Source organism: Brienomyrus brachyistius, chromosome 9, assembly GCF_023856365.1.
Source record: "Brienomyrus brachyistius isolate T26 chromosome 9, BBRACH_0.4, whole genome shotgun sequence".
Classification (NCBI taxonomy): domain Eukaryota; kingdom Metazoa; phylum Chordata; class Actinopteri; order Osteoglossiformes; family Mormyridae; genus Brienomyrus; species Brienomyrus brachyistius.
The window spans coordinates 26,966,751-26,983,409 of NC_064541.1; the positions used below are offsets into that span (position 1 = coordinate 26,966,751).

Genomic DNA, 16,659 nt, shown 5'->3' on the forward strand with positions numbered 1-16,659 from the left:
TCACACCAGATGCATGAGAGATGGAAACCTGGGATATTCAGTCGAATCAGATCAAATATGATGCTAAGTTAGTACTAAGTTAAAATATGTTCCGGACTTGTAACATGCACCCATGATTTGGAACAGTCAGCAGGCTGTCTCTGGCCACGCCCCCTACACTCGGTCCGGCCCCCGGCTTTTCCTGAATTCTGATTTCTTTAGATAAACATTGACTTCATTGATATTGTTATTGATTTATCGACAGACCATCATACGTTTTAGACGTTATAATAACAACACTCTATTGATCCCCAAAGAGAGAAATCCTCTCCTTGCCTGCCCCCTCTTACTGTCCATGATACACAAGCACATATGTAGAAAAACGTCAGCTTGGAAGCCAAGGCTGGACTTAACCTACTCCTTAGGGTTCAACTGGAAACTGCCCCATGGCCGAGCGGTCTCAACCCTCCTGCGCAGCGAAAATGGCCTTTCGAAGTAAGGGGTGTTCCGTTCTCCCAAGTAAGGCGTGGGTTCGAATCCAACTTCCGACAAAAGTTCTTCAATCGCTACAGCACAATTTGAGCCACTGATCGGCTTTAATTGCTTTGTTTTATTTTTGCGTTTCAGGCAAAACTACATAACACTTAAAGACACTACGGGCATGTAAATGGAGAACGAAATTATAGTTATACCGAATCTCCTACACACAATACCAGGGTTGCCAACTTTGGTCAGCTGACCGGAGTGAGACGTTCAATTCCCGTAAGATTTCTTTGCGCCAGCCTGAGAGTCTGAAAACACGTCACACCAGATGCATGAGAGATGGAAACCTGGGATATTCAGTCGAATCAGATCAAATATGATGCTAAGTTAGTACTAAGTTAAAATATGTTCCGGACTTGTAACATGCACCCATGATTTGGAACAGTCAGCAGGCTGTCTCTGGCCACGCCCCCTACACTCGGTCCGGCCCCCGGCTTTTCCTGAATTCTGATTTCTTTAGATAAACATTGACTTCATTGATATTGTTATTGATTTATCGACAGACCATCATACGTTTTAGACGTTATAATAACAACACTCTATTGATCCCCAAAGAGAGAAATCCTCTCCTTGCCTGCCCCCTCTTACTGTCCATGATACACAAGCACATATGTAGAAAAACGTCAGCTTGGAAGCCAAGGCTGGACTTAACCTACTCCTTAGGGTTCAACTGGAAACTGCCCCATGGCCGAGCGGTCTCAACCCTCCTGCGCAGCGAAAATGGCCTTTCGAAGTAAGGGGTGTTCCGTTCTCCCAAGTAAGGCGTGGGTTCGAATCCAACTTCCGACAAAAGTTCTTCAATCGCTACAGCACAATTTGAGCCACTGATCGGCTTTAATTGCTTTGTTTTATTTTTGCGTTTCAGGCAAAACTACATAACACTTAAAGACACTACGGGCATGTAAATGGAGAACGAAATTATAGTTATACCGAATCTCCTACACACAATACCAGGGTTGCCAACTTTGGTCAGCTGACCGGAGTGAGACGTTCAATTCCCGTAAGATTTCTTTGCGCCAGCCTGAGAGTCTGAAAACACGTCACACCAGATGCATGAGAGATGGAAACCTGGGATATTCAGTCGAATCAGATCAAATATGATGCTAAGTTAGTACTAAGTTAAAATATGTTCCGGACTTGTAACATGCACCCATGATTTGGAACAGTCAGCAGGCTGTCTCTGGCCACGCCCCCTACACTCGGTCCGGCCCCCGGCTTTTCCTGAATTCTGATTTCTTTAGATAAACATTGACTTCATTGATATTGTTATTGATTTATCGACAGACCATCATACGTTTTAGACGTTATAATAACAACACTCTATTGATCCCCAAAGAGAGAAATCCTCTCCTTGCCTGCCCCCTCTTACTGTCCATGATACACAAGCACATATGTAGAAAAACGTCAGCTTGGAAGCCAAGGCTGGACTTAACCTACTCCTTAGGGTTCAACTGGAAACTGCCCCATGGCCGAGCGGTCTCAACCCTCCTGCGCAGCGAAAATGGCCTTTCGAAGTAAGGGGTGTTCCGTTCTCCCAAGTAAGGCGTGGGTTCGAATCCAACTTCCGACAAAAGTTCTTCAATCGCTACAGCACAATTTGAGCCACTGATCGGCTTTAATTGCTTTGTTTTATTTTTGCGTTTCGGGCAAAACTACATAACACTTAAAGACACTACGGGCATGTAAATGGAGAACGAAATTATAGTTATACCGAATCTCCTACACACAATACCAGGGTTGCCAACTTTGGTCAGCTGACCGGAGTGAGACGTTCAATTCCCGTAAGATTTCTTTGCGCCAGCCTGAGAGTCTGAAAACACGTCACACCAGATGCATGAGAGATGGAAACCTGGGATATTCAGTCGAATCAGATCAAATATGATGCTAAGTTAGTACTAAGTTAAAATATGTTCCGGACTTGTAACATGCACCCATGATTTGGAACAGTCAGCAGGCTGTCTCTGGCCACGCCCCCTACACTCGGTCCGGCCCCCGGCTTTTCCTGAATTCTGATTTCTTTAGATAAACATTGACTTCATTGATATTGTTATTGATTTATCGACAGACCATCATACGTTTTAGACGTTATAATAACAACACTCTATTGATCCCCAAAGAGAGAAATCCTCTCCTTGCCTGCCCCCTCTTACTGTCCATGATACACAAGCACATATGTAGAAAAACGTCAGCTTGGAAGCCAAGGCTGGACTTAACCTACTCCTTAGGGTTCAACTGGAAACTGCCCCATGGCCGAGCGGTCTCAACCCTCCTGCGCAGCGAAAATGGCCTTTCGAAGTAAGGGGTGTTCTGTTCTCCCAAGTAAGGCGTGGGTTCGAATCCAACTTCCGACAAAAGTTCTTCAATCGCTACAGCACAATTTGAGCCACTGATCGGCTTTAATTGCTTTGTTTTATTTTTGCGTTTCGGGCAAAACTACATAACACTTAAAGACACTACGGGCATGTAAATGGAGAACGAAATTATAGTTATACCGAATCTCCTACACACAATACCAGGGTTGCCAACTTTGGTCAGCTGACCGGAGTGAGACGTTCAATTCCCGTAAGATTTCTTTGCGCCAGCCTGAGAGTCTGAAAACACGTCACACCAGATGCATGAGAGATGGAAACCTGGGATATTCAGTCGAATCAGATCAAATATGATGCTAAGTTAGTACTAAGTTAAAATATGTTCCGGACTTGTAACATGCACCCATGATTTGGAACAGTCAGCAGGCTGTCTCTGGCCACGCCCCCTACACTCGGTCCGGCCCCCGGCTTTTCCTGAATTCTGATTTCTTTAGATAAACATTGACTTCATTGATATTGTTATTGATTTATCGACAGACCATCATACGTTTTAGACGTTATAATAACAACACTCTATTGATCCCCAAAGAGAGAAATCCTCTCCTTGCCTGCCCCCTCTTACTGTCCATGATACACAAGCACATATGTAGAAAAACGTCAGCTTGGAAGCCAAGGCTGGACTTAACCTACTCCTTAGGGTTCAACTGGAAACTGCCCCATGGCCGAGCGGTCTCAACCCTCCTGCGCAGCGAAAATGGCCTTTCGAAGTAAGGGGTGTTCCGTTCTCCCAAGTAAGGCGTAGGTTCGAATCCAACTTCCGACAAAAGTTCTTCAATCGCTACAGCACAATTTGAGCCACTGATCGGCTTTAATTGCTTTGTTTTATTTTTGCGTTTCAGGCAAAACTACATAACACTTAAAGACACTACGGGCATGTAAATGGAGAACGAAATTATAGTTATACCGAATCTCCTACACACAATACCAGGGTTGCCAACTTTGGTCAGCTGACCGGAGTGAGACGTTCAATTCCCGTAAGATTTCTTTGCGCCAGCCTGAGAGTCTGAAAACACGTCACACCAGATGCATGAGAGATGGAAACCTGGGATATTCAGTCGAATCAGATCAAATATGATGCTAAGTTAGTACTAAGTTAAAATATGTTCCGGACTTGTAACATGCACCCATGATTTGGAACAGTCAGCAGGCTGTCTCTGGCCACGCCCCCTACACTCGGTCCGGCCCCCGGCTTTTCCTGAATTCTGATTTCTTTAGATAAACATTGACTTCATTGATATTGTTATTGATTTATCGACAGACCATCATACGTTTTAGACGTTATAATAACAACACTCTATTGATCCCCAAAGAGAGAAATCCTCTCCTTGCCTGCCCCCTCTTACTGTCCATGATACACAAGCACATATGTAGAAAAACGTCAGCTTGGAAGCCAAGGCTGGACTTAACCTACTCCTTAGGGTTCAACTGGAAACTGCCCCATGGCCGAGCGGTCTCAACCCTCCTGCGCAGCGAAAATGGCCTTTCGAAGTAAGGGGTGTTCCGTTCTCCCAAGTAAGGCGTGGGTTCGAATCCAACTTCCGACAAAAGTTCTTCAATCGCTACAGCACAATTTGAGCCACTGATCGGCTTTAATTGCTTTGTTTTATTTTTGCGTTTCGGGCAAAACTACATAACACTTAAAGACACTACGGGCATGTAAATGGAGAACGAAATTATAGTTATACCGAATCTCCTACACACAATACCAGGGTTGCCAACTTTGGTCAGCTGACCGGAGTGAGACGTTCAATTCCCGTAAGATTTCTTTGCGCCAGCCTGAGAGTCTGAAAACACGTCACACCAGATGCATGAGAGATGGAAACCTGGGATATTCAGTCGAATCAGATCAAATATGATGCTAAGTTAGTACTAAGTTAAAATATGTTCCGGACTTGTAACATGCACCCATGATTTGGAACAGTCAGCAGGCTGTCTCTGGCCACGCCCCCTACACTCGGTCCGGCCCCCGGCTTTTCCTGAATTCTGATTTCTTTAGATAAACATTGACTTCATTGATATTGTTATTGATTTATCGACAGACCATCATACGTTTTAGACGTTATAATAACAACACTCTATTGATCCCCAAAGAGAGAAATCCTCTCCTTGCCTGCCCCCTCTTACTGTCCATGATACACAAGCACATATGTAGAAAAACGTCAGCTTGGAAGCCAAGGCTGGACTTAACCTACTCCTTAGGGTTCAACTGGAAACTGCCCCATGGCCGAGCGGTCTCAACCCTCCTGCGCAGCGAAAATGGCCTTTCGAAGTAAGGGGTGTTCCGTTCTCCCAAGTAAGGCGTGGGTTCGAATCCAACTTCCGACAAAAGTTCTTCAATCGCTACAGCACAATTTGAGCCACTGATCGGCTTTAATTGCTTTGTTTTATTTTTGCGTTTCAGGCAAAACTACATAACACTTAAAGACACTACGGGCATGTAAATGGAGAACGAAATTATAGTTATACCGAATCTCCTACACACAATACCAGGGTTGCCAACTTTGGTCAGCTGACCGGAGTGAGACGTTCAATTCCCGTAAGATTTCTTTGCGCCAGCCTGAGAGTCTGAAAACACGTCACACCAGATGCATGAGAGATGGAAACCTGGGATATTCAGTCGAATCAGATCAAATATGATGCTAAGTTAGTACTAAGTTAAAATATGTTCCGGACTTGTAACATGCACCCATGATTTGGAACAGTCAGCAGGCTGTCTCTGGCCACGCCCCCTACACTAGGTCCGGCCCCCGGCTTTTCCTGAATTCTGATTTCTTTAGATAAACATTGACTTCATTGATATTGTTATTGATTTATCGACAGACCATCATACGTTTTAGACGTTATAATAACAACACTCTATTGATCCCCAAAGAGAGAAATCCTCTCCTTGCCTGCCCCCTCTTACTGTCCATGATACACAAGCACATATGTAGAAAAACGTCAGCTTGGAAGCCAAGGCTGGACTTAACCTACTCCTTAGGGTTCAACTGGAAACTGCCCCATGGCCGAGCGGTCTCAACCCTCCTGCGCAGCGAAAATGGCCTTTCGAAGTAAGGGGTGTTCTGTTCTCCCAAGTAAGGCGTGGGTTCGAATCCAACTTCCGACAAAAGTTCTTCAATCCCTACAGCACAATTTGAGCCACTGATCGGCTTTAATTGCTTTGTTTTATTTTTGCGTTTCAGGCAAAACTACATAACACTTAAAGACACTACGGGCATGTAAATGGAGAACGAAATTATAGTTATACCGAATCTCCTACACACAATACCAGGGTTGCCAACTTTGGTCAGCTGACCGGAGTGAGACGTTCAATTCCCGTAAGATTTCTTTGCGCCAGCCTGAGAGTCTGAAAACACGTCACACCAGATGCATGAGAGATGGAAACCTGGGATATTCAGTCGAATCAGATCAAATATGATGCTAAGTTAGTACTAAGTTAAAATATGTTCCGGACTTGTAACATGCACCCATGATTTGGAACAGTCAGCAGGCTGTCTCTGGCCACGCCCCCTACACTCGGTCCGGCCCCCGGCTTTTCCTGAATTCTGATTTCTTTAGATAAACATTGACTTCATTGATATTGTTATTGATTTATCGACAGACCATCATACGTTTTAGACGTTATAATAACAACACTCTATTGATCCCCAAAGAGAGAAATCCTCTCCTTGCCTGCCCCCTCTTACTGTCCATGATACACAAGCACATATGTAGAAAAACGTCAGCTTGGAAGCCAAGGCTGGACTTAACCTACTCCTTAGGGTTCAACTGGAAACTGCCCCATGGCCGAGCGGTCTCAACCCTCCTGCGCAGCGAAAATGGCCTTTCGAAGTAAGGGGTGTTCCGTTCTCCCAAGTAAGGCGTGGGTTCGAATCCAACTTCCGACAAAAGTTCTTCAATCGCTACAGCACAATTTGAGCCACTGATCGGCTTTAATTGCTTTGTTTTATTTTTGCGTTTCGGGCAAAACTACATAACACTTAAAGACACTACGGGCATGTAAATGGAGAACGAAATTATAGTTATACCGAATCTCCTACACACAATACCAGGGTTGCCAACTTTGGTCAGCTGACCGGAGTGAGACGTTCAATTCCCGTAAGATTTCTTTGCGCCAGCCTGAGAGTCTGAAAACACGTCACACCAGATGCATGAGAGATGGAAACCTGGGATATTCAGTCGAATCAGATCAAATATGATGCTAAGTTAGTACTAAGTTAAAATATGTTCCGGACTTGTAACATGCACCCATGATTTGGAACAGTCAGCAGGCTGTCTCTGGCCACGCCCCCTACACTCGGTCCGGCCCCCGGCTTTTCCTGAATTCTGATTTCTTTAGATAAACATTGACTTCATTGATATTGTTATTGATTTATCGACAGACCATCATACGTTTTAGACGTTATAATAACAACACTCTATTGATCCCCAAAGAGAGAAATCCTCTCCTTGCCTGCCCCCTCTTACTGTCCATGATACACAAGCACATATGTAGAAAAACGTCAGCTTGGAAGCCAAGGCTGGACTTAACCTACTCCTTAGGGTTCAACTGGAAACTGCCCCATGGCCGAGTGGTCTCATTCGCCCTACTCAACGTAAACGGCCTTCCAAAGTAAGGTGTATTCTGTTCTCCGAAGTAAGGCGTGGGTTCGAGTCCAACTTCCGACAAACGTTCTTCAATCACTACAGCAGCATTCGAGCAACTGATTGGCTCTAATTGCTTTGTTTTATTTTTGCGTTTCAGGCAAAACTACATAACACTTAAAGACACTTCGGGCATGTAAATGGAGAACGAAATTATAGTTATACCGAATCTCCTACACACAATACCAGGGTTACCAACTTTGGTCAGCTGACCGGAGTGAGACGTTCAATTCGCCACAAGTCTGCACACCCAGACACACGGATATAAAACGTATGCAACAGTTGTGTTACCTTTTAAACATTCATTGAACATACTAAACGTTTTTTTGAACATAAACATGAATCGAAACAGACAGAATACACTATTATTCCATAATAAAAAACTTAAACTTAAAATAACTTAAAATATTTTGCTCTCCATAAATATCTCCTGTCAGAATTATACAAATTCAAAATATGAATATGCTGCAAAAAAAAAACAGAAAATAAAGAAAATTTGTGCTACGTGGCTCAATGCATTGAGCATGCGGCTGCCTGCGATCTCCTCCGTCTTATGTTCGAATCCTCCCTCCTCTGTTTTTGTATTTAGTTTCATTTGTATGACTTTTTCTAGTTCCTCTGTCTGGTGATATGCATTTGGTTTCGGTTTCGTTCTGGTTAGTTCATAGTTTTAGTTCCTTGACTTAATAAGTTCCACCTGTTCCCTGTTCTTGTCCGTGTCCTGATTGCTCGTTGTCTTGCACCCTCCACGATTGGATAATTGTCTGTCTCACTCCTGCTGTCTCGTTACCCAGTTCAGTTTTAGTATTTTAGTCAATGCCTGAGTTCTGTTCCATAGTGATTCATTGGTTTGCGTGATTGATTGTTGGAATCCTGTGAAGTTAGATGTATGTCCTACTTACAGTACCTGCCTACCTACTCTTTATTTATCCCCATTTACTTTTGACCCCTCGTGGTCTTTTTATTTGTAGTGTTTTTTGTGTTTTTCTGCTTAATAAACCTCCATTTGTCCCATGAGCCATCAGTGGGTCGTCCATTTCTGTCCCCCCTCCCTGCCTGATGCCTGGTCCTCTCGCCTGGATTCATGACAGGGTGTAACTGGAGTATGGAATAGCCTGCCCAAAGGGGTAGTGCAAGCTTAATCCTTTAGATTCCTTCAAATCTGTTCCTGACAAGACCCTGCCAACTTTATACGAATAATTTCCTCCAAGCGAGTTCGATGGGCTGAATGGCCTCCTGACATTCATAGCTTTCTTATGTACTGTATGTGCCTGTCCGAGCCCTGTTACACTGTCGGTCATTGTAGGTCTGTCTGTGCTGCTTGTTACTTCCCACTCGAGGTTTGCTGGTGTTTGTCATCTTTGTTATTTTCTCCGAGTTATTCCCTGGGTTTTAGGTCGTGCTGCAGCTGCACCCTGCTTTGGAGATGCCGCGGCTGCCGACACGTGCTGCCCAGGGGAAGATGCCTCCTCTTCGCACTGCCCAGGAGAAAACACTGCAGCCACCGTGCCCTGCTCAGGTGAAGCCGCCACTGCTTTGCTCACCCTTGAAAATCCTCATAATGTCCTGCTTATCCGAGTGAAGCTTGTGTCCAAGCCTGTTCCGTTTGATTATGGGTCCGAGCCCATTCCCCGAGGAGCCTGAACTCTACCTGTCCTTGGAGGTTCTTGCTTAAATACTGCCCACCTCCACAGGATCCTGTGTTATGTTTTGCCCGTGTCCCGAGACGCCTGAGTCTTGCTTTTCCCTTTGAGGAGTGGGGCTCCCCCCTCCAATCCTGGGGGTGTCGGAATCTTCCCAGCCTCCAGAAACATCCCCCGTGTCATGCCCGTCTCCTGAAGTTCTGATGATTCCTGCCATGCCTAGCTTGTCCTCCCAGGTACCTGACCTCTTTCTGTGTCTTGAGATGCCTACGTCTCCCTCGTTCTCTGAGAATCCCATCGTGCCGAGTTTGTCATCACAGGTACCTGCACTTCTTCCGCCTCCTGCGATGTCTCTGTTCCATTCGTCTCCTGAGACTCCTGCCGTGCTAAACCCGTCTTTTCCAGAGTTCCCCACTGAGCCAGGCCTGCTTCCCAAGCCTCGTCCACTTGCTGTGGGGTTCGAGCCCCCTTGATCTCCTGAGTGCTCCTCCGAGTGGCCCCCGTTCTGTCACGCCACCTTGCAGGCTTTGCCTCGTAGGCCCCTGTTCTGTTGCGCCGCCCCGTGACCTCCGTCTCATCGGCCCTGGTACCGGTGTGCGCTCCAGCAACCTTCTCCTCGTTTGCAGCTCTGCCCTCATCTGCTCCGCTGTGCTCGCTGTCCTGCTCACCTTCCATTGGCCTCCAGTCCCTGTCTAGACCCTCTGTTGGCCTCTAGCCTTAATTCTGACCCTCCTTTGGTGTCCTCCTGGCATTGCAGGCAATCTTTGCTTCCATTTTGGAGTCAGGCATCATCCCAACTAGTAAAAATCTATTGTTACCAGCAAGAGTATGATACGAATTCAAGATATCTACACTTACATTATTAATAGTAAAAAATGTATTTGTATTAGTAAAAATGAAATTGTGGATATCTGTAATGCAGGTTCAGATATCAATTATTTTCAGACATCAAATATTTTTTATATTAGTAGAAAATAATGCAATTCTTAGTATAATTAAAAATATTTATGACTCGTCATATTCATCTTAAAGAAGAGGAAGGTGGGGTATGTGGAAATTCATAGATATTCGTCTAATTATTACTTGCTGCTTAATTAATTTATGTGTTTTAATCTGTAGCTTTGAAATCCCATTCTGTCTTACTGCATATGTATGCTAATACGGAATCAATAATCATTCTAATGTAGACAAGTGGTGTAATACTGCCCTCTTTTATTAAAATTTGGTGCTGCCACTTTAAGAACTGCTGATACCTCACGGCATCTGCGCATTGCGAGTGAATGAGGTGGGAAAAAAACACGGAAAGTTTAAAAAAAAAAAAACGTTCTGCCAGCGTCCTGTCATGACAGAGGTTAGTTGAACGATGAATATGTGATACTTCTAGATAATTAAAAATACCAGTTCATCTCTTTATTTCATACATGTCTATATGATGCACAGCCTAGTGCTGGTCTAATATGATATTTTAACTGATTGTTGAGGATAGAACAGTTATTATAGTAGACTGGAAGCTAATTTGACTTAGGTAACAGTTACATATAAAGAATATATGAAGATATAAAGGGATAAAAAGACACCCTTGTAATTTGATTTTTAATTTTGTGTTTTAAACGGCTTCAAAAAAGTGATGCCCATTTCTATGATATTTATGTGATTTAACACCCATCCTCTAGAGGGCGCCGTGCTAGTAGTGAGAGGGTAGTCATTGGTTCTGGCAAAAATCAAAAGATAAAGACGCAGTTACCGGTTCCGCGGTTTTCTTGCCTAATTTTGGTTATTTTGAACATACAGTTGCGGGTAAATATTAGCAGGTCGCGGGTTTTTTGACTGCTTCCATAATGTTCCATGGTAGCGGACTGTAAGGGGGAAATGCAAGAATGCAAGTGGCTCGAAATGCTGAATAATACGGAATCACTAGGCACAGAAAGTCAGAGACAGACGCGCGCGGAAGCAGGGCTGATAACTGTCACGCATGAAATCTTACCGTAAATCTGTATTATTCAATTTTAAACCTAAAATCTGGTACAACGGAAGGGTAGTTTGCAAATCCTACGGACTATTTACAAGGTAATAAAACTGTCACATACATGTAAATGCGTGTGCATGTGTGTAGACTCGTCTCGAATTGAAAATGTTACTCCAGCTCGTTGACCAAAGTTAGCAAACCTGGGAAAAGAGTGCGTCCGTCTGCGTGACGTCATTGTGTTTAACGGTGGTTTTTAAATGTCAAACATTTGAATGTGATCAGCATGCAAAATACTGCTTTATTTCTCTGAGATGCAATGTACCGGGATTTCAAATATTGGGCTTGTTTCAGCTTCCGTTGGGCGGATATTAAGCAGACGTTTTAAACAGGCTGGAGACTTTTGCTGGACCTGGTAACGCCGATTAAAGAAAACGCCAGAACATCTAACGCACCTGTGGCCGATGTTTTACCACAATCAGGTGGGTAAAACTGTTCAAATCCTGAAATATAAAACGAAACCTTGATGAGTATGTAGGGACTGTTAGGGAAGTATTACGTAAGGAGATGACATTACTTTTGGTTCTTTTCATTAATTATGTGTATGATGCTACATACTGATGATGAATATTTAAGTTGGATATTGTTGCTGTGAATTAGAAGTAAATGTGAAGGTTTTTCCATACAGAAATGATGGTTTTTCTTTGTATATTAGACATTCATTTAAACCTGTAACAGAGATTTGAATAGAGATTCATTTTTGTATTGCAAATTAATGTTTAGCTGTACCTCTGGGAACGAAAATGAGTTCAACTTATAAGAAAGCAAAGCAATTAAAGAAAGCACCAGAACATCTAATACATTAACCTCTCGGCTTTCTGTCACTTTGTTGCCCTAGATCAGACATCCCCGACTGAGGTGCCAGTTTTCAGTGTCAATGTACATGTCACACATTAGAGAACAGGGGTTTCCAACGCTAGTCTCTGATTTTCTATCCTACTTGGCTTCAGAAGAGCCATACCTGATATTTACCTGAGAGCAGGTGTAGCTCAGCAGAAGCCAAGAAGGACAGAAAACCTACTGGACAGTAATTCACAAGGACCATAGTTGGAGACCTTACAGCAGTATGTCATATGTCAGTATATTTTGATATGAAATATGTTGCTGTTGAATAATTTGTCATTTATCACGGTCAGATGTGTTATACAGCTTTCCGGGGTTGTATCCGGAGGTAATTTTGTGTTAACAATTCTGTTGTTAGTTAATTAGTTGTAACTAGGCTTCCTTTTTGATTGTTATCCGGTCCGGAGATAAGTCAGAATAAAGAATGACAAATAAAAAAGACTTCAATGTATTCACCATTCCTCTAAATGGAAAATGAAGTAAAACTGCCAACCTCTTACCATAATGCATCAACTGATCCTTAGCACGCACACCACTCTAGACAAACAGGAAAACCACACACACGCACGCCTATATATGCTGATCGCTGTGGGCTGGCGCCACTAAAAATGCCAAACTTCTGTTCAATCATTATACAAAGATTTTACAGAAAATGAACTATACTAAATATGCTGAGTATAAACAAAAATGAACAAAGCCTGAAAAACACATATTACTATAAAAGTGTATTAACAGAAGTTCAGTGGAAGAGGCTGAAACCGGCCAGAGGCAGCAGCAGCAGTAAACTCAGCCCAGCCTGACTGTGAGCTGCGTTACACAGATCTCCTTTACAGCAGTCAAAGGTGGTCCTGATCATCAGAGGTATATGAGCCGCATCACAGAAAATACTGGAAATGCATCCTTTTGATAACTTACTACGGCCTTCATCAATCTCTGAAAACAATATAATATAAAAAACAATTAGCAAGGCAAACTTGAGTATCAGGTTTTACTTACTCTGAAACAGACCTTAAATTACTCATTTTTACTATATATCTATTTGGCTAATAGAAAAATCAATCTTCAGTTATCGGTACCCTGGAAATCATAGATCAGCTTGTTATACAGAATGGTGATTCTGTTGGCCACAGATATAAACAGCATTATAATAAAAAGTCAGATAAACTCTTACCTGTCATTTTGACACAATTGTTTTCGTCTCCCTGACATCTGAGAGATGATGTACAATCTTTGTCAGAACATGTGAAGCATTTCTTCCCATTGGAGGAATGGTTACGAGAAACTACAGTAAAGACCAGCAATACCAAGTCACTGATAAAGATTTATAAATGACCCCAGTGTTAGTCAACATTAATATCTGGGTATAATCTAGACATTGGTTACTAAAAAAGATCAGAATCACAAAAGTAATTGTAAATATTCTCATCTTTCTTGAAGAAGTTGGTTTAATTATTCTCCCATCTACCTGGTTTCAGTACCTCATTAAATTAATACCTCATTTAATTAACACCTCATTAAATTAATACCTCATTTAATACCTCACTACCTTTAACACCTCGATGGCTCCAGACATTAAGCAATTATTTTAGATGGTTTTGTTTCAAAATGTACAAAGCATACCAATAGTTTATAATCATTACAATATCCTGACTTGATCCATACAGGGTTAAATTATGTAGAGCGCAGTTGGTGTAGAAGTATCTGTAATTACCAGGAATAGTTTCAGCATTGCAGAAGTCAGTAGTACAGCATGTGGTGTTAATTTCAATCATCCTGTTAAATCCTAAATTCAGTGAACCAGAAAAACACTCCTTAGGTTGCACACAGCGTCTTTCAGATTCAAATGGATTTTGCTGTCCTAGAGAATGAAAAGAATTACATGAATTATATAACTTGTTTATTAAATCTTACGCAAGACAATTTCAGTATTTGGTGAAAAAACAATGTAAAAGAAATGAGAACTTTGGGACATTAAACATGGTCAAATATCTGATCTCTTTAAAGTTATGGCAGTATAACAGTTATAACAGCAGCATTTCTATCCTCTGTGTGGCCAGCAGGCAATTTAGCCATTTATTCTAAAAGCAGAGTGTCACTGGAGAACTGTCCAAAACTTTTTTTTATTTTATTTTCTTCTATAATGTTCATCGGGTATCAAGTAAGTCACAGGAACAGGTAAGTTTCTTTATGGACTCACCACTGATGACAAGCTTGTATGTGCTCCCACATTTCTGTCCAGATGGGCAGGTTACTCTATTCGGGGTGCACCCTTTCCCCACACATTCATAGCACTGAAGTGAGCACACTATAGAATATTTACATTAAATATCAGACAATATATATGAGACAGATATAGACATCATATACCATACACATGACCACTTATACAATGCTGACGTCTCACATTTTCATTCTAAGTTTTAAAAGCCTTAATTATGGGGATTTACAGTCGTCAGCCTTCAGAATTTAATTTTAAGTGTGCAGCTCCTGTTTCCTACATAATTATTGTGAAACTTCAGCTATAAAACATACATCAACATGCTCGCAATTTCATTTCCTCTGGCACATTAAATATCTGTCCTTTAAAATTATGACAAAGCAATTTGTATTTATAAAAACGATCATGAATGTTTTAGGCAGTACGTAAAAGTCGTACTCGGAAATTAATTTTAACCCTTTCATGCATGCATTATTAAAAACAACCAATTTTTTGATGGCTTTTTTACTCAGATTTACATAAACTTATGGAACAGTGTTAAGTAAAAAACAATAAACTCCCATGAAACAGCTAACAGCTGTTTTGATTCAGTACTGTACCTTTATTGACGAGCACACAGGCGATGACGAGACTGACAATGAGTTTCATCTTGATTAGTGAAATGCAAAACAGGGAGAACAATTTAGAACTTAAGGTGACATGCATTTATATGGAGGGGTGACTCAGTATTCGTGCATCAGTTACAGGAAGTGGATGGCAGGGTGGCGTTGCTGTCTGACCGCCTGACTGCTCCAAGGATGTGGTTTGATTCATGCCATTTGCTGTCTGCGTGTTTCTACGCTCATGTCACGCAGGTTTCTTCCTTCAGTACTAAAGCGTGCCTTTAGGTGAATTGGTAATGTTAAACAAAAAAAAACTCGAATACTTAAAAGGTACTTGATTTAGACGTATAAATATACTACATTCATACATAGACATTCAATACAAATTGACAAAAAACAGTACAAACTGACAAAACTGCAGAGGAGCTTCTTACCTCCTTGACTGCCTCCAGATTAGTCAGTTAAACTTCACATCAGCCTTGCTATCCAGGCTTCCCTCTTCCCTACATTAATACCTTCTTCATGCCCCCTGTGGAATCTAATGTGACACATTTCTTCACGTTGCACTTTACATGCGAATCGTGATCGTTTCAGTTGTTTAATATGCAAATATAAATTGCCATATTTTGACTCCTATGGAATATGAGTCTGACCTCGATCAGCATCGAGTCTATTAAAGTTCTGGGATATTGATCTGGTCAGTTAAGTAGCGGAGGGGGTTGTTAATCAGTTTCAGCTGCTTTGGTGTTAATGAAATTATCAACAGGTGAACTAGAGGGGCAACAATGAGACGACCCCCAAAACAGGAATGATTTAACAGGTGGAGGCCACTGGCATTTTTCCCTCCTCACCTTTTCTGATGGTTTTTTCACTAGTTTTGCATTTGGCGACGGTCAGTGTCACTACTGGTAGCGTGAGGCGATACCTGGACCCTACAGAGGTTGCACAGATAGTCCAACTCCTCCAGGATGGTGCATCAATATGTGCCATTGCCAGAAGGTTTGCTGTGTCTCCCAGCACAGTCTCAAGGGCATGGAGGAGATTCCAGGAGACAGACAGATACTCAAGGAGAGCTGGACAGGGCAGAAGAAGGTCCTTAACCCATCAGCAGGAGTATCTGCTCCTTTGTGCAAGGAGGAACAGGATGAGCACTACCACAGCCCTACAACATGACCTCCAGCAGGCCACTGGTGTGAATGTTTCTGATTGTTTGGTCAGAGACAGACTTCATGAGGATGACTTGAGGGCCCAACATCCTCCATGGAGAACGTTATGCTGCCTGGAACATTGTTCAGCATGACCGGTTTGGTGGTGGGTCAGTGATGGTCTGGGGAGGCATATCCATGGAGGGACGCACAGACCTCTACAGACTGAACAACAACACCTTGACTGCCATTAGGTATCAGGATGAAATCCTTGAACCCATTATCAGACCCTATGCTGGTGCAGTGGGTCCTGGGTTCCTCCTGGTGCACGACAATGCCCGGCCTCATGTGGCAAGAGCATGTAGGCAGTTCCTGGAGGATGAAGGAATTGATACCATTGACTGCCCCCCACGCTCGCCTAACTTAAATCCAATAGAACACCTCTGGGACATTATGTTTTGTCCATCCGATGCCACCAGGTTGCACCTCAGACTGTCCAGAAGCTCAGTGATACCCTGGTCCAGATCTGAGTGGAGATCCCCCTGGACACCATCTGTGGTCTCATTAGGACCATACCCCGACATTGTCAGGCATGCACACAACCACGTGGGGGCCATACAAAGTATGATTCTGATTCTTCAGCAAAATGG

General features: G+C 42.7%; 1 protein-coding gene and 1 long non-coding RNA gene across 2 annotated transcripts; one reads left to right on the forward strand and one right to left on the reverse strand.

The window, feature by feature from the left end:
• The first annotated feature begins 10,710 nt into the window (after positions 1-10,710).
• Positions 10,711-12,485, forward strand: LOC125748817 (uncharacterized). The gene is made up of 2 exons (XR_007399682.1): positions 10,711-11,623; positions 12,040-12,485. It is a non-coding gene; the product is annotated as an uncharacterized LOC125748817 (long non-coding RNA).
• On the reverse strand, positions 12,477-15,160 carry LOC125748815 (phospholipase A2 inhibitor and Ly6/PLAUR domain-containing protein-like). Its single transcript, XM_049025463.1, has 5 exons — positions 14,862-15,160; positions 14,242-14,349; positions 13,756-13,902; positions 13,216-13,326; positions 12,477-12,977 (listed from the first exon to the last, which is right to left on the reverse strand). Exons 1-5 carry the CDS (start codon positions 14,965-14,967, stop codon positions 12,784-12,786), a joined length of 666 nt encoding a protein of 221 aa, XP_048881420.1. The 5' UTR covers positions 14,968-15,160; the 3' UTR covers positions 12,477-12,783.
• Positions 15,161-16,659: the final 1,499 nt, after the last annotated feature.